Here is a 23,447-nt window from a genome sequence, read left to right on the forward strand (position 1 = left end):
AAGTCCTTGAGGGTTGCATCCAAGCAACCGCCGGCGAAGAAACGGCTAACTCAGCGCTCCTCCTCCTCGGCCTCCTCAAAGAAAGACCCGCCATCTTCCTCGACAACTTCCTCGAGAAGGTCTTCTCCTATTGTACCAGCCCAGAGGCCTAGAGATGTTTCTCAGTCTCCATTGCACCCCCTGTCTGATGGGGAGCTGCAGGACTCACCCCACCACTCTACCCAAACGGTGGTTAGGGTGCCGGTGCCGGAGCCCCTTGCGCCGCCTCGCTCGTCGCGCCAACAGCTCTTCCCTCCCACCTCGACACCGGAGCGTGGCAGACAAACGGCTCGCCTGGCTCGGGCAGCCCAGGCCTCAGCCTCTAAGGACATTCGGCCTCCGGCCCTCTCTTCCCGCGAGGCCTTGCCTCCTCCCGAGACTGTGCTGTCTTCTCCCCCTCAGTCCCCCCAAGGGGCTGAGGAGGAAGATGTTGATGTCGACCGTCCAGACTCTGTCCTCTCGGCCTCGGTGGTCTCTCTCGGTCTCGACCTCTCTCCTCCCCACGACGCGTATGAGGCGGACCCGCCTTCTCCTACTGACAATGTTCGTGCTTTCGCTGAGCAAATGGTCAGGATGGCCGACGCCCTGGGTTTGGAGATCAAGCAAACCTCCAAAGCAGTGTCTGACCCAGTCTTCAAAAGGGTGCAGGCCCAAGCTCCGCCGGCCACGCTACTCCCCTTTCTGCCTTATCTGTTGGACGTTATCCAGGCCTCCTGGAAAAACCCTTCCTCCATTCCTCCGACCTCGAAGAGGATCGAGACTTGGTACCGTACCGACGATGATACCCTGGAGTGGCTCAAACACCATCCCGACCCTAACTCCCTGGTCGTTAAGGCCTCTCAATCCTCAGGTCGTCAGTCGAATACTCCGGCCGACAGAGAGGGGAAGCGCTTCGACGCCGTGGGTCGAAAACTTTATTCCGGAGCCCTTTTGCTTTGCCGCATGGCGAATTATGGAGCCTGCATGGGTGCCTACCAACAAATTATCTGGGAGAAGGCGCAGCCCTTCTTCGCTAAGATGTCGGACGAAGACCGCTCCGTCCTCACTACCCTCCAACAGGAGGCAGACTCGCTCGCTCACCACCAAATACAAATGGCGAAGCATACAGGTGATACTGCGGGTAAAATGATTGCCCACGCGATTTCCATTCGCCGCCACGCCTGGCTGAGGTCTTCGGGTCTCTCCTCATCTTCCAGACAGGTCATTGAGGACCTTCCCTTTGACGCGCTCGGACTGTTTCACGCCGGTACCGATGACAAACTCAAGTCTAATCATGACTTTAAAATTCTTGCGTCTAAATGTGGCGACCAACCTCAACCTCAGCGCACTCGCTGGTTCCCGCACCGTTCCCGCCGTTTCCCGCCGCAATCTTTCAGACACCATTCTTTCAGGCGGCCTTCGGGCTCGAACAATCAAGCCCATCACCAACCTCGCCGGGGACCTCATCCGCAAAAGCAACGCGGTCGATCCACCCCTGCTCCTCCGCAGCCTAATCGGCGTACCTGACGCCAACTCCTGCCAAAGCTCCTCGCCCGCTACCGTTGTAGAGCCCACGCTGCCTCGTCCCTTCGGTATCTTTGCAGACCGACTAGCCCCTTTCTACAATCAATGGGACTCTATTACTTCAGATGCGTGGGTTCTCCGCATTGTCCAAGACGGCTACGCCTTAGAGTTCATGGACCTCCCTCCTACAGGTCACGTTCTCCACTCAAACCCTTCCCCAGAGATACTGGCCGAAGTCGAAGCGCTACTGGCCAAAGGCGCTATCCGTCCCTCCCCTCCCGAACTGGACCCTCTAAGTTTCTTCTCCAGATACTTTACAGTCCCGAAAAGAGGAGGCGGGCTACGCCCGATTCTGGACTTAAGGGCACTCAATATATTCATTCGCCCCTCCAAATTCAGGATGGTCTCTATTGCCTCTATCCTCCCGATGCTGCAGCGGGGAGACTACTTTGCCTCCATAGACTTACGAGACGCCTACTTCCACGTGGCGATACGAGAGGCGCACAGACGGTTCCTATGCTTCAAAGTTCTCGACCAAACCTACCAGTTTACCGTTTTGCCCTTCGGTCTCGTCACGGCCCCGAGGGTCTTCACCAAGGTTGTCGCCGCCGTAGCGGCTCACCTCAGGCTACATGGCATCACGGTCTTTCCTTATCTGGACGACTGGCTTCTCGTCGGGCCCGACCCGGTTCTTCTCCAAAATCACGTCTCTTTCACGCTGCGTCTTCTAAAATCTCTCGGCCTCCAACTCAATTCCGAGAAGTCAAATCTCTCCCCGTCAACCCGAATCCGGTTCATCGGGGCCCTCTTCGACTCCGTCGCAGAGACTGTGTCACTTCCGTTCGACAGATTCCTGGCTCTCCGCCACCATATCGCCCTTTGTCGATCTGCCCGGAGGGTCAGAGCCCGTGTCATTCAGGTCCTTCTAGGCCACATGGCCTCCACGGTTCTCACGACCCCGTTTGCCAGGCTGCGCCTTCGGACCCTGCAAAGGTGGTTTATAGACACTTTCAAACCGTTCCACCACCACAACTCCAGATACCTGTCGGTACCGTCGTCCGTCCGCCAGTCTCTCTCATGGTGGATGTCTCACCAAAACGTGTGCAAGGGCCTTCCTTTCCATCCAGCCCCGCCATCGCTAACCATAACCACAGACTCCTCCACCTACGCTTGGGGAGCCCACATGAACGGTCTAACGGTTCAAAATCTTTGGTCCCCGTCAGAGAGGGCCAACCACATAAACTTCCTCGAACTTCTTGCCATTCTCAAAGCCCTAAAAGCATTCTCCCCCCTCATCCGCCACAAGTCCATCCTCATTCAATCGGACAATCTAGTAGCAGTATTCTACATCAACAAACAGGGTGGTACGGGTTCGAGGAAACTGATGCTCCTCTCCTCTCGTCTCTGGATTTGGTGCATAGCCCACGGCGTACAGATCTCTGCAATCCACCTACCGGGCGCCCAAAACGGCTTAGCGGATGCCCTCAGCAGGATGACTTCTTCCTCTCACGAATGGAAGCTCGATCCCGAGGTCCTCGACGGTCTGTTCCGCCTCTGGGGGCGCCCTACTCTGGATCTCTTCGCGTCTCCCCACAACGCCCAGCTACCCCGCTACGGAGCGAGGCTCCCCCCGAACTCTTTCCCCGGCTGCCTAGGGGATGCCTTTCTTCTGGACTGGTCGGCGGAGATGCTTTATCTTTTTCCACCGATTCCCCTCATACCGAAAGTTCTCGAAAAACTTCTCTCGATCTCGGTCACGGCGATTCTCATAGCTCCGGCCTGGCCCCGCCAACCGTGGTATCCAGCCCTTCTTCGCCTCTCCAGAGGTTCGTTTCACCCTCTGCCTCTCTCGCCGCACCTTCTCTCACGGGAGGACGGCAAAATTCTTCACCCGGACCTTTCTTCCCTTCATCTCACTGCATGGAAGATTCTTACCTAGCCTCTCTTCCGCAGAATCTGCGAGACGTCCTGCGGGCAGCCCATAAGCCGTCTACTACCAAGGCTTATTCCTACAAACTCTCTCGCTTTCATGCCTTCCTTCGATCCCGTAACGTCGACACCTTCCCGACCTCGGTATCGGTGGTCCTCGACTTCCTCATGACTCTCGTCGAGAAGAAACTTTCTCTTGCCTCTATAAAAGCTTATCTCGCAGCTCTTTCCTGGTCCTTTCAGCGCCACGGCCAGCCATCTCTTTTTTCTCACCACCTGATCAAAACCTTTCTCCGGGGCTACAATAACATCTGCCCGCCGTCGCTACCACCTACGCCGGGCTGGAGCCTCGAACTTGTACTTTCTCAGCTGTCTTCTGCTCCCTTCGAACCGCTTGCCTCGACCGATCTACGCCTGCTCTCCTGGAAGTTGGCCTTTCTGGTGGCGATCACGTCGGCACGACGGCCATCCGAGCTCGCTGCCCTCAGAGTCGACGAGCCTTATCTTCGTTTCCACCATGACCGCGCTGTTCTTCGCCCGGACATTACCTTTCTTCCTAAGGTGGTGTCAGCCTTCCACCTCAACCAGGACATTGTCTTACCAGCTTTCTTCTCTAACCCCTCCTCTCCTCTCGAGCAAAAACTGCACCTTCTCGACGTTCGGAGAGCACTTCTTTTCTACAGGGATCGTACTAAGGACATTCGTAAGTCACAAAGACTCTTGTCGCCTATGCCCAGGACAAGTTGGGTAATCCCATTTCTTCCCAAAGACTGTCCCACTGGATCGCTCAGGCCATTGAGTTGGCCTATGAACTAGCCAAGCGACCTCCCCCTCCTTCCATCCGCCCGAGGTCGACTAGGGGCCTCTCGGCGTCGACCGCCTTCCTTAGGGGTATTCCGCTTGACTCCATATGTAAAGCGGCTATCTGGTCAAACCCTCTCACGTTTGTCTCTCACTACAGGCTGGACAGTAAAGCCCTTAAAGACTCGGCCTTTGCAAGATCAGTACTCTCATCTTGCCTCTCCTGACTCTCAGACGTTTTTTCTCTTCATATTCACCCACAGGTGACTCTCTATACCTCTCCTTCAAGTTGGACGGGGTTTTTTCCCCATACCTGCCTCTAGGGATATGTGTTTTTTCCCATGATTGTATTGAGCAGTTGCTCTGTTCCTTTGTACCGCCTCGTTAGCCCTGGCGGATATGCCAAAGACCAAGATGTGTTTGTCCCTCTCCCCCTGGGAGAGCGTTTATATGCACTACGCAATTGTGTATTTTTCTCTATCATGTTTATTGAAAAATTCCTTCCATGTTATGTTCTTCTTCTATGATGCTCATGTTGCATTGCACTGGTCCTTTCGGACAATTTATTGCACTGGTCCCTTGGGACGGTTGTTTTTTCTATGTCCTAATAAACATGTGTTTGGACATTCACTGATTGTCGAGTTTGCCTTGTCCCACCATCCGGGACCTTAGCGTGTTAGTCTCCATTAGTGTGCATTCACAGAGTACACGAAGAAAAAGGACAGGTTGCTCACCTGTAACCATGTTTCTTCGAGTGTACTCTGTGAATTCACACAAACCCGCCCTTCCTTCCCCTCTGGCAAACCTCTCCCTTTCTCGTTGCCTTGGCGGCGTAGGAACTGGAGAGCGGGCGCCTGGGGCTGCCTTATATGCCCCTTGGGAAGGGGGGCGTGGTTACCGCCAAAATTTGAACTTCAGCTTGGAAGAGTTTCCGTCGGAACCTGCGCAGGCGCAGCTTCTCCATTAGTGTGAATTCACAGAGTACACTCGAAGAAACATGGTTACAGGTGAGCAACCTGTCCTTATCAGTTGCAGATAAAGGAGCCGTGGTGGTGCAGTGGGTTAAACCCTTGTGCCAGATGGACTGCTGACCTAAAGGTTGGGTTGCTGACCTGAAGGTTGCCGGTTCGAATCCGTGAGATGGGATGAGCTCCCATCTGTCAGCTCTAGCTTGTGGGAACATGCGTGAAGACTCCCAGCACAGGATGGTAACACATTCTGACATCGCTTGGACAACGTCTTTGTACATGGCCAAATCTCTCACACCAGAAGCGACTTGCAATATGTTCTCAAGTCGCTTCTGACACAATTTAAAAAATTGATTAGCAGCCCTGGCCTTACATTGTGTGAATTGAGTTTTCTTTTTCTTTCCATCAGTTTCCGATGCCATTCCTCTCCAGAGAGAGTGGAGCTTTGCTCGGACAAATGCGGTGCTCGCCTTGCTCTACCGCAAAGTAAGTCTTCCTTAATTGGGGTTTGACTGCAAGCATTTCACAGTCGTCCTGCTCCTTTTAAAAACTACCATATATACTCGAGTATAAGCCGACCCGAATATAAGCCACAAAAAAGTTTTGTTGTTTTGTGGATCGCCGTGATGCCATCACTCTTTTATATATATAGATCTATGTTTTGAGTTTACAACCTATGATGTGCACTTTGCTAATCTACTATTGCAACCTCACTGTTTTTAAATTCTATGTTTTTAATAAGTGTGTTTTTATTCTTTTTGGTTAATGTGCAAATATTACAATGGGTGCATGTTATTGTTTATTGATGTATTGAATATTGTTATTGTTTTGTATTTGATATTTCTGTGAGCCGCCCCGAGTCCCCTCTGGGGGAGATGGTGGCGAGATACAAATAAATGTATTATTATTATTATTATTACTATTATTATTATTATTATTAACCAGTTTTTACCACAAAAAAACTGGGAAAACATTGACTCCAGTATAAGCCGAGGGTGGTAAATTTCAGAAATAAAAATAGATACCAATAAAATTACATTAATTGAGGCATCAGTAGGTTAAATGTTTTTGAATATTTACATAAAGTTCAAATTTAAGATAAGACTGTCCAACTCTGATCAAATCATTATTCTCATCTTCTTCAGTGTAAATGTGCTTATGTATCCTTTTAATAATAATAGAGTAAAATAATACCTGAAATAATAGTAATAATAATAATAAATACAGGAAAATAATACATGTAATAATAGAGTAAAATAATAAATGCAATAATAGTAATAATAATAATTATAATAAGATCAGAGTGAAATAATAAATGTAATAATAATAATAATAGAGTAAAATAATAATAATAATAATAATAATAATAATAATAATAATAATAATTGTGCGGTTTTCTGGCATTGTGTATTTCTGCCGCTTCTGTGACTGTTCATTTGGGTTTTGATGATTCCGTAGCCCACTTGTCGATGGATGTCCAGAATCAGCAGCATCCACCGCGGTCCTTTTTATCCTGGGTGACGACCGAGCCAGTATAGACTTCGTTTGGGTTTGATTCTCCATAATGCTAATGGGTTAGGTGCTCTTGGTTGTGCTCCTCAGCTGAGGCCTCTCTGGCTTGGTTGGACCTGCCGGTAGTTACACTACCGCCAGCACAGCCCTCAGTCATCATGATTCATTGGAACTTATGCCTCAAGTACCACCTGCCAGCAGCAAAGAACTGGTGGGATCACAAACCTGCAAAAGTATTGGAAAATGAGCACGCAAAGATACTGTGGGACTTCCGAATCCAGACTGACAAAGTTCTGGAACACAACACACCAGACATCACAGTTGTGGAAAAGAACAAGGTTTGGATCATTGATGTTGCCATCCCAGGTGACAGTCGCATTGACGAAAAACAACAGGAAAAACTCAGCCGCTATCAGGACCTCAAGATTGAACTTCAAAGACTCTGGCAGAAACCAGTGCAGGTGGTCCCGGTGGTGATGGGCACACTGGGTGCCGTGCCAAAAGATCTCAGCCGGCATTTGGAAACAATAGACATTGACAAAATCACCATCTGCCAACTGCAAAAGGCCACCCTGCTGGGATCTGCACGCATCATCAGAAAATACATCACACAGTCCTAGACACTTGGGAAGTGTTCGACTTGTGATTTTGTGAAACGAAACCCAGCATATCTATCTTGTTTGCTGTGTCATACAACGTCGTTGTGTCAATAATAATAATAATAATAATAATAATAATTTTATTTTTATACCCCGCCACCATCTCCCCAGAGGGACTCGGGGCGGCTCACAGATATAAAACCAGCATACAGAGTATCAAATACAAAAAACACAAAAATAAAATTAAAAGGCATAAAATAAAATCACAGTCATTATAAAACACATGATAAAACACAGCAATACCCTAGCACTCAAGACCTAGCTCTTTACTAGAGCTTTTAATCTATGTTAATTTTATCAATATTTGTATGTATGTATTTTTATCCTTTACAATTTTATCTTGTAAATCGCCTAGAGCATCTTGGATGGAGGGCGATTAATAAGTAATTAAATGATGATGATGATGATGATGATGATGATGATGGTTAATAAAATCATACAATGGATTGGGCAAAGTGCACTGAGTGAAAAAACAACAAAACCCAAAACAAAACAACAACAAAAAAGAGAAAATGGAAAAGCAAAGGAAAAATAAATGCAATACAGTAGAATCTCACTTATCCAACACTCACTTATCCAACGTTCTGGATTATCCAACACATTTTTGTAGTCAATGTTTTCAATATATCATGATATTTTGGTGCTAAATTCGTAAATACAGTAATTACTACATAGCATTAATGTGTAATGAACTACTTTTTCTGTCAAATTTGTTGTATAACATGATGTTTTGGTGCTTAATTAGTAAAATCATAAACTATTTTGATGTTTAATATGCTTTTTCTTAATCTCTCCTTATTATCCAACTTATTCACTTATCCAACATTCTGCTGGCCCGTTTATGTTGGATGAGACTCTACTGTAGTAGCAACAATAATAGAGAAAAATAATAAATGTAATAATACCAATAATAATAGAGAAAAATAATAAATATACCATATATTCTTGAGTATAAGCTGACCCAAATATAAGCCATCCAGGACTCTCACCTGAGTATAAGCCGAGGGGTCTTTTTCAGTCTTAAAAAAAGGGCTGAAAAACTAGGCTTATACTCGAGTATATACAGTATACTGCTTTTGCTCAATAAAACTACAAAAGACTGTCAATAGCAAGGTGAACTATTCTGAGGTGCGACACCCCTCAACCACTTTGGCCTCCAACCAAACATAACACTGCTCACTCAGGAGCAAACTATCTGCTGACTCTTGAGATGGTTTTCCATCTTCCTTGCTTGGATGGTGAAAGGCGTTTCTGGCTTTGTCTCCCCTTGTAGTTGTTTGTGCCCTTCAAGCCGGAGGAGTTGGTCCGCCATTTGCAGCACGTCCTGGAGACGAGCGAAGTCAACTGGCATCACGTCCTCTCCTGCGTTTCCACGCTGCTGGTCTGCCAGTCGGGAGCCGCACCACTGATTAAAGGTAGATACCGAGTCCGTGGTTGGATCGGACTTTGGCATTTTGAGCCCACATACTGTTTTGTTTTCACTTTGGGAAAAAGGTGGGAGACGTGTGTGTTATGGGGAAGTCTTTTTCCCAGACTTCCTGAGCCATCTGCTGAAGAAAGGCTTTGAGGACTATGACTTGGAAAGCATGATGACGGCGTTCCTGATCGCGCGCCAGGCTGGCCTGGAGGGTCCTGCCGTTTTCATGCCTTACGCAGAATGGTTTAAGGTAAGAGCCTAAGATAGATCATGAGTTCTGACATTAAATTGCCTCATTTATGGTCCTAACCATACAGGTTTGCATTGGCGGACCCAAAGAGACATCTCAGGAATTTGCTATGTCCTCTGCCACAATTACCCATTGAATTTTGACTTGTGAGTTTTAACCTGCTTTATACTAGTGTGGTCTTGTGAGTATTTTTTTTTTGGCCCAGTTCCTTTTAGGAGCCAATCCTGGATTTTACTAAAGTATGACTATTTTACCGTGTTTCCCCGAAAATAAGACAGTGTCTTATATTATTTTTTACTCCCAAAGATGCGCTAGGTCTTATTTTCAGGGGATGTCTTATTTTTCTATGAAGAAGAATTCATATCCATTGTTGAACAAAAAAAAATGAACATTTATTCTATACTGTACAGAAGTTGTCATCACAAACCAACATAACTAAACCAGACAAACTGTGACCCCTGTCAAGAATTTCTTGTTACTACCATTATTTACATATACAACTGGTATGTAAGCCGCCCCAAGTCCCTCTGGGGAGATGGAGGCGGGGTATAAAAATAAAATAATAATAATTATTATTATTTTATTTTATTGTATGACGCAGCAAACAAGATAGATATGCTGGATTTCGTATCACAAAATCACAAGTCAAACACTTCCCAAGTGTCTAGGACTGTGTGATGTATTTATTATTATTATTATTATTATTATTATTATTATTATTATTATTTTATTATGACACAGCAAACAAGATAGATATGCTGGATTTCGTATTGCAAAATCACAAGTCGAACACTTCCCAAGTGTCTAGGACTGTGTGATACATTATTATTATTATTATTATTATGTACATTTACCAACCCTGCATGCTACGGTGTTTTGTTTGACGGGCGCCGGGCATGCTTCCAAACAAAAACTTTGCTAGGTCTTACTTTCAGGGGAGGCCTTATATTTAGCAATTTAGCAAAACCTCTACTAGGTCTTATTTTTTGGGGATGTCTTACTTTCAGGGAAACAGGGTATGTGATCTTATTAGTTTTTATGATCTATTCTATTGTTGATTGATTTGTTTTATTGTTGTGTTTTTACATTGTTTGTTTATCCTGGGCTTGGCCCCATGTAAGCCGCCCCAAGTCCCTTTGGGGAGATGGGGCTGGGTATAAAAATAAAAATAAAATAATAAGAATAATTATTATTGTATGTTATATCATCATCATCATCTATCACCTGTGGCCGAGTATGATTGTCTTCCAAGACTTGGTAGTGGGTCTTCAAATAGCTGTAAAGGCCTATTCTGGATCCGCATAGTCTTTTGCAGTTTTTGTGTGTGTCAGGAGCAACTTGAGAAACTGCAAGTTGCTTCTGATGTGAGAGAATTCGTTGTCTGCAAGGATGTTGCCCAGAGGTGAATGTTTTGATGTTTTACGATCCTTGTGGTTGGCTTATCTCATGTCCCTGCATGGGGAGCTGGAGTTGACAGAGGGAAGTCACCTGCTCTCCCGGCAACCTGTGGGTCAGCAGTCCTGCCGGCACAAGGATTTAGCCCATTGTGTCACCGGGGGCTCTATCTTTTGCATTGAGGACATACATTTCCAGATAGAAGGTGGTCCCGACAAGGGTTTGCTTGGGACGTATCTCTCTTTTCCCCTTCATTCGTGCCTCTGCAAAATCCACAGCACTGTTGGTAACAGCTGACCTCCAGTTCCAATGATCGAGAGTCAGGGCTTCCTAGTTCTCTCGCCATGTTCCTGCCACATTTTTATGGTTAGCTCTAAGCCCATCTGTCCTCTGAAATTCCATTTTCCATTCTTGAACTGAGAGTAGAGTAACTGCTTTGCGAGACGGTGATCGGACCTTTGGACAACTTGGCATCCGGTCCCACGAAGTTGAAGGCAGAGAATCATCGCTTCAGTGCTGGTGGTCTTTGCTTATATGTATTTAGTAAACAGTTAAAAACATGGCTTTTCCAGTGTGCATTGGAATAATTAACCCCACGACAGACCCCTCCTATAGAAATACCGCTTTTCTGCATTTTGTTTTGCCCCGGTATTGGAAACAACTTGACTCCCTACCCCAACTCTTCTAGATAACTCCTCAACACTTTGCCCAGATACCTTATTAAAAGGTTTTGTATTTTTTGCATTTTGTATACTTTTGCATTTTTTGACTTGACCGGCCCCCTTTCTATCTAATAGTGGGGATGTTTGTTTTACCATTTTACCGTTTTATTTTGCTATGATCTATATATATAAAAGAGTGATGGCATCACGGCGACTCACAAAACAACAAAAGTACAGGCCCCGCAACCTCGAAATTTGACAACACAACCCATCATCCATGCCTCCAGGTTGATACAACAAAAAGAAAAGAAAAACAAAGTCCTAATTAGAGGGAGAGCAATAATTTTTTTTATCCAATTGCTGCCAGTTTAGAGGGCTAATCTCTGCCCACTTGGTCTCCTAGCAACCAACTCCTAGCAAGCCAAGGGACAGCCAGGGTTCAGTTAAGGGACAGGCAGACTTAGGCTATCTAATTTGCACTGGATTATATGGCAGTGTAGACTCAAGGCCCTTCCACACAGCTATATAACCCATTTATAATCTTATATTATCTGCTTTGCACTGGATTATCTTGACTCCGCACTACCATATAATCCACTTCAGTGTGCATTTTATACAGCTGTGAAGAAGGGGCCTCATATAATCCAGTTCTAAGCAGATAATTTAAGATTATCAATACACAGTAGAGTCTCACTTATCTAACATAAACAGGCTGGCAGGATAAGTGAATATGTTGGATAATAAGAAGGGATTAAGGAAAAGCCCATTAAACATCAAATTAGGTAATCGTTATACAAATTAAGCACCAGAACATCATATTATACAACAAATTTGACAGAAAAAGTAGTTCCATGCACAGTAATACTAGGTAGTAATTACAGTAGAGTCTCACTTATCCAGCACTCGCTTATCCAATGTTCTGGATTATCCAATGCATTTTTGTAGTCAATGTTTTCAATATATCGTGATATTTTGGTGCTAAATTCATAAATACAGTAATTACTACATAGCATTACTGTGTATTGAACTACTTTTTCTGCCAAATCATAACCTAATTTGATGTTTAATAGGCTTTTCCTTAATGCCTCCTTATTATCCAACATATTCGCTTATCCAATATTCTGCCAGCCCGTTTATGTTGGATAAGTGAGACTCTACTGTACTGTATTTACAAATTTACCACTAAATTATCACAATGAATTTAAAACACTGACTACAAAAACATTGATTATGAAAAGGCAGACTGCGTAGGATAATCCAGAACATTGTATAAGTGAATGTTGGATAAGTGAGATTCTACTTTAATATGAAATAATTACTGGGATAGAATAATGCAGAACAATGTAATCTCTAAAACCAGGACAGTAAATAAACAGGGGAATTCCACACAGGAAACAATCAGGGCCAGCTAACACCTCCCAACAAAGTATTCCCATCATCAAAGTCTGGCAAATCCTCTGTTTTCTCAGGGCCACAGACAGTAGAAGCACATAAAATATCGCAAACAACACCACTCTGAAAACAAGGGAATTCCAAACAGGAAAGAATCAGGGCCAGCTAACACCTCCCAACAAAAAATTCACTCAGGGAGGAAACAGCCAGGCTTTAAAGCTGCAAGGCCATTACATCCTAATCATTTTCCTAATTGCAGCATTCATACTTGCGTCCAACAGGGGGGAAAAAACCATTCAGAAATATTGTATATTCACAACCTTTAGGAAATAATATCCCCTGATGGCGCAGCGTGTTAAAGCGCTGAGCTGCTGAACTTCTGGACCGAAAGGCCACAGGTTTGAATTGGGGGAGCGGAGAGAGCCCCCACTGTTAGCCCCAGCTTCTGCCAACCCAGAAGTTCAAAAACATGCAAATGTGAGTGCATCAATAGGTACTGCTCCGGCGGGAAGGTAATGCCGCTCCATGCAGTCATCCCACATGACCTTGGAGGAGTCTACGGACAACGCCGGCTCTTCGGCTTAGAAATGGAGATGAGCACCAACCTCCAGAGTCACACATGACTGGCCTCAATGTCAGGGGAAAACCTTGACCCTTTACCTTAACTACCACCAATTCCTCAATACTTTATTTCCCAGACCACCAGACTTCGCCACAGCAACGCGTGGCCGGGCACAGCTAGTTGTGTTATATTGTATTACTGTGTTGTAGTCTGTTTTATTTTATTTGATCTGTTTTGTTGATATTGTTTATTTATGTTTTAACTCTGTTTATATTTTATTTTTGGGCTTGGCCTCATGTTAGCCGCCCCAAATTCCTTCGGGAAGATGGAGGCGGGATAGAAAAATAAAGTTGTTGTTGTTGTTATTATTATTATTTCCAGGTTGCCTTTGGGAGCTCCAGCGGCTTCCACAGCGGCAGCAAGAAGGCCTCGGTCTTCCTCTTCAAGTTCCTCTCGGAGTTGGTGCCTTTCGAAGCCCCACAGTATTTGAAGGCAAGTGAACAGAAAGGGCTTGGTCTGCCCTTGCCATCCATGGGGCCCTTCAGGGCTTACCTTGCCCTCCATCTCTCCCCAGGTGCACATCATGCTCCCGCCGTTTGTTCCGGCCAAATACCGCCCGCTGCTCCTGGAATACATCTCTTTGGCCAAAACCCGTCTGGCCGACTTCAAGGTGAGCACAGGAAGCCCGATCCTTTTGGAGCGCCAGTTTTCACAAAGAGAAGGCATTGGCAAAAGTCTCACAATGTCAGGATTCCCCCCCTGGCGCATTTGTTGTGTGTGGAAAAAGGGGCAAAAACATATTTGATTTTCTTTTAAATTTTAATTCTCTAGAACAGGGGTCTCCAAACTAAGGCCCGGGGGCCGGATGCGGCCCTCCAAGGTCATTTACCTGGCCCCTGCCCTCATCTATATATATAAAAGAGTGATGGCATCACAACCCATCATCCACGCCTCTAGGTTGATACAACAAAAAGAAAAGAAAAATAAAGTCCTAATTAGAGAGAGAGAGGAATAATTGCTTTTATCCAATTGCTGCCAGTTAGAAGGCTAAGCTCCTCCAACTTGGTCTCCTAGCAACCCAATAAAAATAATAATAAAAAACACTAAAAATTAATACAATAAAATACAAGCCCCCCAACCTCGAAATTTGACAACACAACCCATCATCCACGCCTCTAGGTTGATACAACAAAAAGCAAAGAAAAATAAAGTCCTAATTAGAGGGAGAGAAATAAATGTTTTTATACAAATTGCTGCCACTTAGAAAGCTAAGCTCTGCCCACTTGGTCTCCTAGCAATCCACTCAGCCCAGTGTTAATAAAAGAATAAAAAAATAAAATAAATACAAATAATACAATAAAAATAATAAAAAACACTAAAAAAATTAATACAATAAAATACTATAACAAAATAACTAAAAACAATACAACAAAATAACAAAATATAATAAACAAAAAAGATAAGTTACAATACAATTAATTTAAAAAATACAAATAACGTCAAATAAAAATTCCACAACAACTTTTAACCAATACCACCACCACTTTGCCACAGCAACGCGTGGCCGGGCACAGCTAGTTTATAATATAATATTTTATATCAGTTTTAATAATATAATATATTATATATACATATGATATTTATAATATTATCATGTTATACAATGTAATACTAATAATAATACCATATAATAATATTAATTACATGTTATATATTACATATAATATTACGGTATAGTGGTATAGTTCAATATAGTAATATATAATGCTAATATTGTGCTATGCTAATAATATAATATATTGTATGTACATACAGCTGCTCTGAATCCCCTTCGGGGTGAGAAGGGCGGGATATAAATGTAGGAAATGAATAAATAAATAATTTTAGACTTAGGCTCGCCCAAAGTCTGAAATGACTTGAAAGCACACAACAACAACAATCCTAATTAACTTGACTATCTCATTGGCCAGAAGCAGGCCCACACTTCCCATTGAAATCCTGATAGGTTTATGTTGGTTAATATTGTTTTCATTTTTAAATATTTTATTGTTCTTTCATTGCTGTTGTTTTGCACTACAAATAAGACATGTGCAGTGTGCATAAGGATTTGTTCGTATTTCTTTTTCAAATGATAATTCGGCCCCTCAACAGTCTGAAGGATTGTGGACCGGCCCCCTACTTAAAAAGTTTGAGGACCCCTGCTCTAGAAGTTAGAATAATACTTTGCGAGATTTAAATGTGATTTTCTGAGATTCACTTGTGTATATTTGACTTTTTTTTTTACATTTGGATATTCTGAAATTGGTTATAACTATGTATAATTTACCCAGAACTTATTAACGGTGACATCCTCCAAAAATACATATAATGCATTAAGTTAAAAAAAAAAAAAGAGAGAGAAGGCATTGGCCACCAGTCTGGTACTTATAAGCCTTGTTCCAGGTCCTGGACTGTAGTCCCCAGAATCTCCATCTAGTATGGCCAATGAATTCTGTGGATTGTGTAGTCCACAAAAGGTACTTTCTCCCAAACTCTCAAACTTTATTGCAGTATGTACAGCTTATTTACATAGCAGACTGGACAATAACCAGACTACATCGGAGCACGCTGCAGGAGTGAACACTCCATTCTTATCTCTAAACGTACGTCCGGCTAACCGGAAACTTCTCAAAAGTTACACTCTAGCAATTTTATTTCCACTTCGTGCATTTAACCTTTTCGCTTCTAGATTACACACACACAGCTTTTAACTCTAAGCACAATTTCACTCTATACCAATACATTTTACCTGCATTCTGATGGAAGTTCTCTTTTGTTGAGTGGTCACCTTGCACTCTGGGTCCATCCTCAAGCTGTGCTTCTCGTTCCCAGGTTTCCATAGAAGACATGGGCCTCTATGAGGATTTATCTTCCCCAAAGGAAGCCGTCCAGGTATCTCAAAGCCACCTGGACAGGTTGTTATTAATTAATTGGAACAAGGGAAGTTGTGTTGCTTGACAGTCAAAGACATGCTCTCTCTTCTGTTCTCTTTGTGGATCAGCCTCAATGCCAGGCCCTTCAGGATGTCGAAAAGGCTGTGCAGATATTTGAAAACACGGGGAGGATCCCAGCGAGTGTCATGGAAGCCAGGTAAGCCTCTCTTCTCAGTGGTGTCGCTCTTCATTATATTATTTTATTCTCTTCAACCCATTTGCTTCCATCCGCTTTCTTGTTTCAGTATTTTCAGGCAGTCCTACTATGCAACGCGTTTTCTTCCCGCTTTGCTTGTGCCGCGTCTGGTTAGTATTCTTATTATGGTTTCTTTAAATTTTCAAGTGAGAAATATCCTCTTTTAAAAATTTATAGAGTTAGGTGGATTTTAAACTCACCTATATGCGTTTCATATAAATGATTATTTTACATATTTTTATGACATGTCTAGATATAAACTGCAGAATTCTAAAGATTGCCCCTGAGTGTAAATATAGATGGATGGATGGATGGATGGAGATAATATATATATTATATATAGAAGATGGATATAGATATAGATATATATATAGACACCATGTCTCCTGTGTCAATATAACAATATAATATATAATATCAATATTATGCTATACTAATAATATTATATATTGTATATACATATAATATTGATAATAATATTGATAACTATTATAATTGTGTGTATATATATATATATATATATACAGTAGAGTCTCACTTATCCAAGGTTCTGTATTATCCAAGGCAGTCTGCCTTTTACTAGTCAATGTTTTTATAGTAAATGTTGCAATGTTTTGGTGCTAAATTTGTAAATACAGTAATTACTACATAACATTACTGGGAATTGAACTGCTTTTTCTGACAATTTGTTGTAAAACATGATGTTTTGGTGCTTAATTTGTAAAATAATGTAATTTTATGTTTAATGGGCCTTTTTCTTAATCCCTCCTTATTATCCAACATTTTTGCTTATCCAATGTTCTGCTGGCCCGTTTATGTTGGATAAGTGAGACTCTATTGCAGGGGTCCCCAAACTAAGGCCCGGGGGCCGGATGCGGCCCTTCAAGGTCATTTACCTGGCCCCCGCCCTCAGTTTTATAATATAATATTTTTGTATTAGTTTTAATGTTATAATATATTGTATATACATATAATATTGATAATAATATTATGTTATACAATATAATACAAATAATAATACCATATAATAATATTAATCATATGCTATATATTACATAACATATAATAGTATAGTGGTATAGTTCAATATAGAATTATATAATGCTAATATTGTGCTATGCTAATAATATAATATATTATATGTACATATACCTGCTCTGAGTCCCCTTCGGGATGAGAAGGGTGGGATATAAATGTAGTAAATAAATGCAGTAAATAAATAATTAATTTTAGACTTAGGCTCGGCCAAAGTCTGAAATGACTTGAAGGCACACAACAACAGCAACAATCCTAATTAACTTGACTATTTTATTGGCCAGTGGCAGACCCACACTTTCCATTGAAATCCTGATAGGTTTATGTTGGTTAAAATTGTTTTCATTTTTAAATATTGCATTGTTCTTTCGTTGTTGTTGTTGTTGTTTCACTACAAATAAGACATGTGCAGTATGCATAGGAATTTGCATTTTTTTTCAAATGATAATTCGGACCCCACAACAGTCTGAAGGCCCTCTGCTTCAAAAGTTTGAGGACCCCTGCTCTACTGTATATATATTACATGTAATATTACTAATAATATTATAGTATAGTGTTATAGAACTTGTTTGTCCAGCAGGTGGCGCTGTTTGTGAACCAAAGCATGGTTTTACCTGTCTCAGGTGTGTTAGGTGTGTAATAGTGGGTATGTGAATACCTTAAAACACTCTCCAGTTTGAATAGTACGTTGTGTCCAAATTTCGTAGTTTGGAAGATATGAGGTCCCTCACAAACGGACATTACATCTATATATATAAAAGAGTGATGGCATCAGGGCAGCGGACAAAACTACAAGCCCCCCAACCTCGAAAACTGACAGCACAACCCCTCATCCATGCCTCTAGGTTGATACAACAAAAAGAAAAGAAAAATAAAGTCCTAATTAGAGGGAGAGGAATAATTGTTTTTATCCAATTGCTGCCAGTTAGAAGGCTAAGCTCCGCTCACTTGGTCTCCTAGCAACCTACCCAGCCCAGGGGACAGGCACAGTTAGGCCTCACTTAGGCCTCTTCCACAGATTATCAGATTTTAACTAGATTATATGGCAGTGTAGACTCAAGGCCCTTCCACACAGCTATATAACCCATTTAGAATCTTATATTGTCTGCTTTGAACTGGATTATCTTGACTCCACACTGCCATATAATCCACTTCAGTGTGCATACTAAACATAAAGACAGCCTTACAACAGACATTCAATACCACCACTACCTCAACAATTTCTCACCAACACCACCAGACAATACCACAGCAACGCGTGGCCGGGCACAGCTAGTTTTTATTTATATAGATAGAAGATATATATATATGTGTATGTATAAACACTGAAAAAAATTGGCACAGATACAAACACTCTGTTAATAATTTGTGTTTAATAATTTGTGATATTTAAACATTTATTTAAACATTGCAGCTTCCGGAAAGACCAGATCCCCGCATGGCTTTGATAGAATCCCTCAGAAGGTAAGAAGGGAAATTAATAATTTTCTTGAACTTATCCAAGTTTGTCATGATCTCAATGGATTGTTTCAGTCTCTATTGACAGTACAACCTCATGATGTTATTATGGCCTCAATCCTTCTAAAACAGGGCTGAAAAGATTCCTCCAAATGCGTACAAAACATATATCGAAGAATGCCGAGTTGCAAAAGAGAAGCTCTTACAAGGTGAGCGGCATCGACTGACCCCTAGTCATTATCAAATTTCTATCGGTCGCTTTCTGGCCATGTTCCGGAAGGATTCTCTCCTGTTGTTTCACCCACATCTGCGGCAGGCATCCTCAGAGGTTGTGAGGTTTGTAGGAAACTAGGCAAGTGGGTTTTATATATCTACGGAATGACGTCCAGGGTGGGAGAAAGAACAGTAATCAGTACAGTAAATAAAGAACAACACTAAAAAACAAAAATCCAGGGGAATTCCTTCCTGAAACAGTCATTTGTAGTACAGCGGCTGTTACTTGTTTGTTCAGCATATGGCGCTGTTTGTGAACCAAATAATAATAATAATAATAATAATAATTTATTTTTATACCCCGCCTCCATCTCCCCGAAGGGACTCGGGGCGGCTTACATGGGACCAAGCCCGGATAAAACAACAAAACATACAAAAACATCAAAATACAGACATAGCTATTAAAATCAAATACTAAACATAACAAAAATGAAATAATAATCATATTAAGAACATATTAAAACACCAGGGGAAACCTTTACCTTCTACTGGTGTAGTGCTGCTTGTATAATTTCTATAGTGAAAAATAAACTCACCCTCCCAAAACTGGGACTCAGGGAGCTCATAAATTACAGCAAGTACAATACTGTTCAAATATTTTAAAGAATTATTTATTGAACAATAATACTATGTAACATGATTTTTGTTCCTGGGTTATGAATGTCATTTCCTAATTGGTTCTATCATAAAACATGAAAAATATGGATTAAACTACAAAAACTTTGTTTTTGAGGGACATCCTGCTATAACACGTTTTGCTCTAGTTTTTCAATGAATATCTGATAAGAGTCTCAACTAATTCAACATAGTTTGTGGCCACCACAAAAACAAAGTTTCTGGAGTAGAACAAATATTTTCAAAGTAGGTACCGCACACATAAACAAGAAATAACACTTTCAAATCAGCATGGTTTTACCTATCTCAGGTGTGACAGGTGTGTAATAGTAGGCATGTGAATACCTTAAAAACACTCAGGGCCAGCTCACACCTCCCAACCAAGGACTCCCCCAGGCAGGAAGCAGGCAGGTTTTGAAGCTGCAAGGCTATTCAGTGCTCATCAAGGTAGCCAATTGCAACATTCACACTTGCCCCTGACAAACTGAGATCTGCTGAGGGTTGGGAGTTTTCTAAAATTATCCTCTGATCCCCAAATGGTTGTCCATCCATTCGTGGTTTGTAAATTGATCCCATTGTATTTGACGTTCCTAAAAGTGGTCCTCCTCCCATCAATCATCATGCTCTCCCAGAAGACAGTGGTGAGGGATTCTGGGAATTGTAGTCCAATAACGTCTCTCCTTTTTCCCCCGCAGATGGATCGGTCGAAATGGAGACGAGCGATTTGAAAGAGCCTTTGGAACTGCTCACAGCTGAGCTTGAGATACTCCGAGAGTTGATTGCGGATCAAGAAAAGCAGGAGGGTATGCGGGTTGCAGGGACGGTTGGGTCTGGAAGGCAGGCAGATCTGTCGGGAATACTTTTTGAAGCTTAAACATGTTCTTTAATCCAATGTGTTGTTGAATTCTTTCATGGCCGGAACCACTGGGTTTCTATGAGCTTTCCGGACTGTGGCACAGGCTGGTGAGCAGCCAGCTGCAACAAATCACTCTGACCAAGAGGTCATGAGTTCGAGGCCAGCTCGGAGCCTGTGTTTGTCTCTGTCTTTGTTCTATGTTAAGGCATTGAATGTTTGCCTTATATGTGTAACTAGCTGTGCCCGGCCACGCGTTGCTGTGGCAAAGTGATGGTGGTATTGGTTAAAAATTGTTGTGTAATTTTTATTTGACGTTATTTGCAATTTTTTATTAATTTTATTGTAAGTTATATTTTATGTATTATATTTTATTATTTTCTTGTATCATTTTTAGTTATTTTCTGTTATTATAGTATTTTATTGTATTAATTTTTAGTGTTTTTTATTATTTTTTATTGGGTTGCTAGGAGACCAAGTTGGAGGAACTTAGCCTTCTAACTGGCAGCAATTGGATAAAAGCAATTATTCCTCTCTCTCTAGGACTTTATTTTTCTTTTCTTTTTGTTGTATCAACCTAGAGGCGTGGATGATGGGTTGTGTTGTCAAATTTCGAGGTTGGGGGGGCCTGTAGTTTTGTTGTTTTGTGGGTCGCCGTGATGCCATCACTCTTTTATATATATAGATGTGATCCGCCCTGAGTCCCCTTCGGGGTGAAAAGGGCGGAATATAAATACTGTAAATAAATAAATAAATTATATGGCCATGTTCCAGAAGCACTCTCTCCTGACGTTTCGCCCACATCTATGGCAGGCATCCTCAGTGGTTGTGGGGTCTGTTGCAAACTATGCCAGTGGGGTTTATATATCCGTGGAATAATATCCAGGGTGGGAGAAAGAACTCTTGTCTGTTTGAGGCAGGTGTGAATGTTGCCATTGGCCGGCTTGGTTAGCATTGAATAGTCTTGCAGCTTCAAAGCCTGGCTGCTTCCTGCCTGGGTGAATCCTTTGTTGGTGTTACAAGACAGCGGAATTCCAGACAGGAAACCATCACACCTCCCAACAAATGTTTTCATGGAGTTCTCTTAGATAATTTATTTTCTAAACAATACATAACGTTGAAAAGGCATGAATTTTATTTAGTCCCGTGGCTTTTTAAGTCAAGGAAGGTCATCTGTTTAAAATGTGTGTTATAGATATCTAGGCACAGGAAAAAAAACTCATTATGTTTACTACATACAATGGGTTGGATTAGATTTAGGCCCATGGAGCTGGGTTGGCTGAAGTGCTGTGTCCCATCATATCCATGATCAGTTCTTCTTTTAATATTTTGCATTTTCAATAATGTTTTTTAAAACTATGGCCTGTTTAAATTGTTTTATTATGATGTTTGTTGTTTAACTGTTGATCTTATGATGATAATGTGATTGATTGGGCTTGTCCCCATGTGAGCCGGTCTGAGTCCCCTGTGGGGAGATGGAGGCGGCATACAAAAATAAAGTTGTTATTATTATTATTATTATTATTATTATTATTATTATTCCCCCAAGTAGGAAGCAGCCAGGCTTTGAAGCTGCAAGGCCATTCAATTCTAAACACAACATTCACACTTGCCTCAAACAGACCAAAGTTATTTCTCCCACCCTGGATGTTCCACAGATATGAACCCCACTTGTCTAGTTTCCAACAGAACTCACAACCTCTGAGGATGCCTGCCACTCAATGGGGGCTCCTTCTTTGATGCCTGTCAAACTGGATGATAATCTGTCAGCGGGAGGGCTTTGATTGTATCCTGCGTTATGGCAGAAGGGGGTTGGACTGGATGGCCTTTGGGGGTCCCTTCCAACTTCATGATTCTTCGTTGCAGAGCTTCCGGTTCAGATGGCTCGTGTCTCGGAGGCACTGGCGGGTGTCCTGGGACCCACCAACGACCAGGAGGAAGCAGATTCTGTGGACGTTAGGATCTGCTTGGATCTTTCTGTTCCTGAAGTCCCACAACAGCATCAAGAGGTGAATTATTATTATTATTATTATTATTATTATTATTATTATTATTTGTTGTTTTGTTGTTGTTGTATTTATTTATGCCCTGCTTTATCTCTCGTGTGCCGTTACCTTCCCGCTGGAGCGGTACCTATTGCTCTACTCACATTTGCATGTTGGCAGGAGCTGGGGCTAACAACGGGAGCTCACCTTGCACCCCGGATTAGAACCTGCGACCTTTCGATCAACAGCTCTGTGGTTTAATCCGCTGCGCCACTGGGGGCTGGACACTTACGTCTATAGGAATGTTGATTTCGGGGCTGTAAGAGCCATTTTGATCCATGGTTTTGCACACTGTCTGTGCAAGAAATCAAGACTTTAAAGTTCCAGTCGGTGCCTTCAGATATGAGGGGCTTGATTGTTTGGAATGGCCACATTAAAGAAATGGGAGTTCTCTAATTTCTATAACGATAATAATAATAACTTCCGAATCCAGACTGACAAAGTTCTGGAACACAAGACACCAGACATCACAGTTGTGGAAAAGAACAAGGTTTGGATCATTGATGTCGCCATCCCAGGTGACAGTCGCATTGACGAAAAACAACAGGAAAAACTCAGCCGTGATCAGGACCTCCAGATTGAACTTCAAAGACTCTGGCAGAAACCAGTGCAGGTGGTCCCGGTGGTGATGGGCACACTGGGTGCCGTGCCAAAAGATCTCAGCCGGCATTTGGAAACAATAGACATTGACCAAATTACGATCTGCCGACTGCAAAAGGCCACCTTACTGGGATCTGCGCGCATCATCCAAAAATACATCAAACAGTCCTAAACGCTTGAGAAGTGTTAGACTTGTGATTTTGTGATATGAAATCCAGCATGTCTATCTTGTTTGCTGTGTCATACAATAAAATAATAATACATTTTATTGAATTTATTAAAAATCATAAAATGTAGTTTTGGTTAGTAGT

The 23,447-nt window shown here is 42.4% G+C and overlaps 1 protein-coding gene across 1 annotated transcript in view; it reads left to right on the plus strand.

Moving 5' to 3' along the window:
* The window catches only part of LOC134295231 (Fanconi anemia group A protein-like), a gene marked incomplete at its 3' end in the record, with an annotated part of 24,575 nt that extends 2,075 nt beyond the window's left edge, over positions 1-22,500 (plus strand). Inside the window, exons 2-13 of the mRNA XM_062967095.1 lie at positions 5,650-5,726; positions 8,685-8,826; positions 8,945-9,078; positions 13,471-13,581; positions 13,664-13,759; positions 15,961-16,020; positions 16,130-16,218; positions 16,307-16,367; positions 18,707-18,756; positions 18,883-18,959; positions 20,334-20,441; positions 22,358-22,500. Coding sequence (XP_062823165.1) covers positions 8,998-9,078; positions 13,471-13,581; positions 13,664-13,759; positions 15,961-16,020; positions 16,130-16,218; positions 16,307-16,367; positions 18,707-18,756; positions 18,883-18,959; positions 20,334-20,441; positions 22,358-22,500 — 876 coding nt within the window. The remainder of the gene's footprint in view (positions 1-5,649; positions 5,727-8,684; positions 8,827-8,944; positions 9,079-13,470; positions 13,582-13,663; positions 13,760-15,960; positions 16,021-16,129; positions 16,219-16,306; positions 16,368-18,706; positions 18,757-18,882; positions 18,960-20,333; positions 20,442-22,357) is intronic.
* Between the last annotated feature and the right edge of the window lie 947 nt (positions 22,501-23,447).

The sequence above is a fragment of the Anolis carolinensis genome, unplaced genomic scaffold (assembly GCF_035594765.1).
Source record: "Anolis carolinensis isolate JA03-04 unplaced genomic scaffold, rAnoCar3.1.pri scaffold_113, whole genome shotgun sequence".
In the NCBI taxonomy this organism is placed as follows: domain Eukaryota; kingdom Metazoa; phylum Chordata; class Lepidosauria; order Squamata; family Dactyloidae; genus Anolis; species Anolis carolinensis.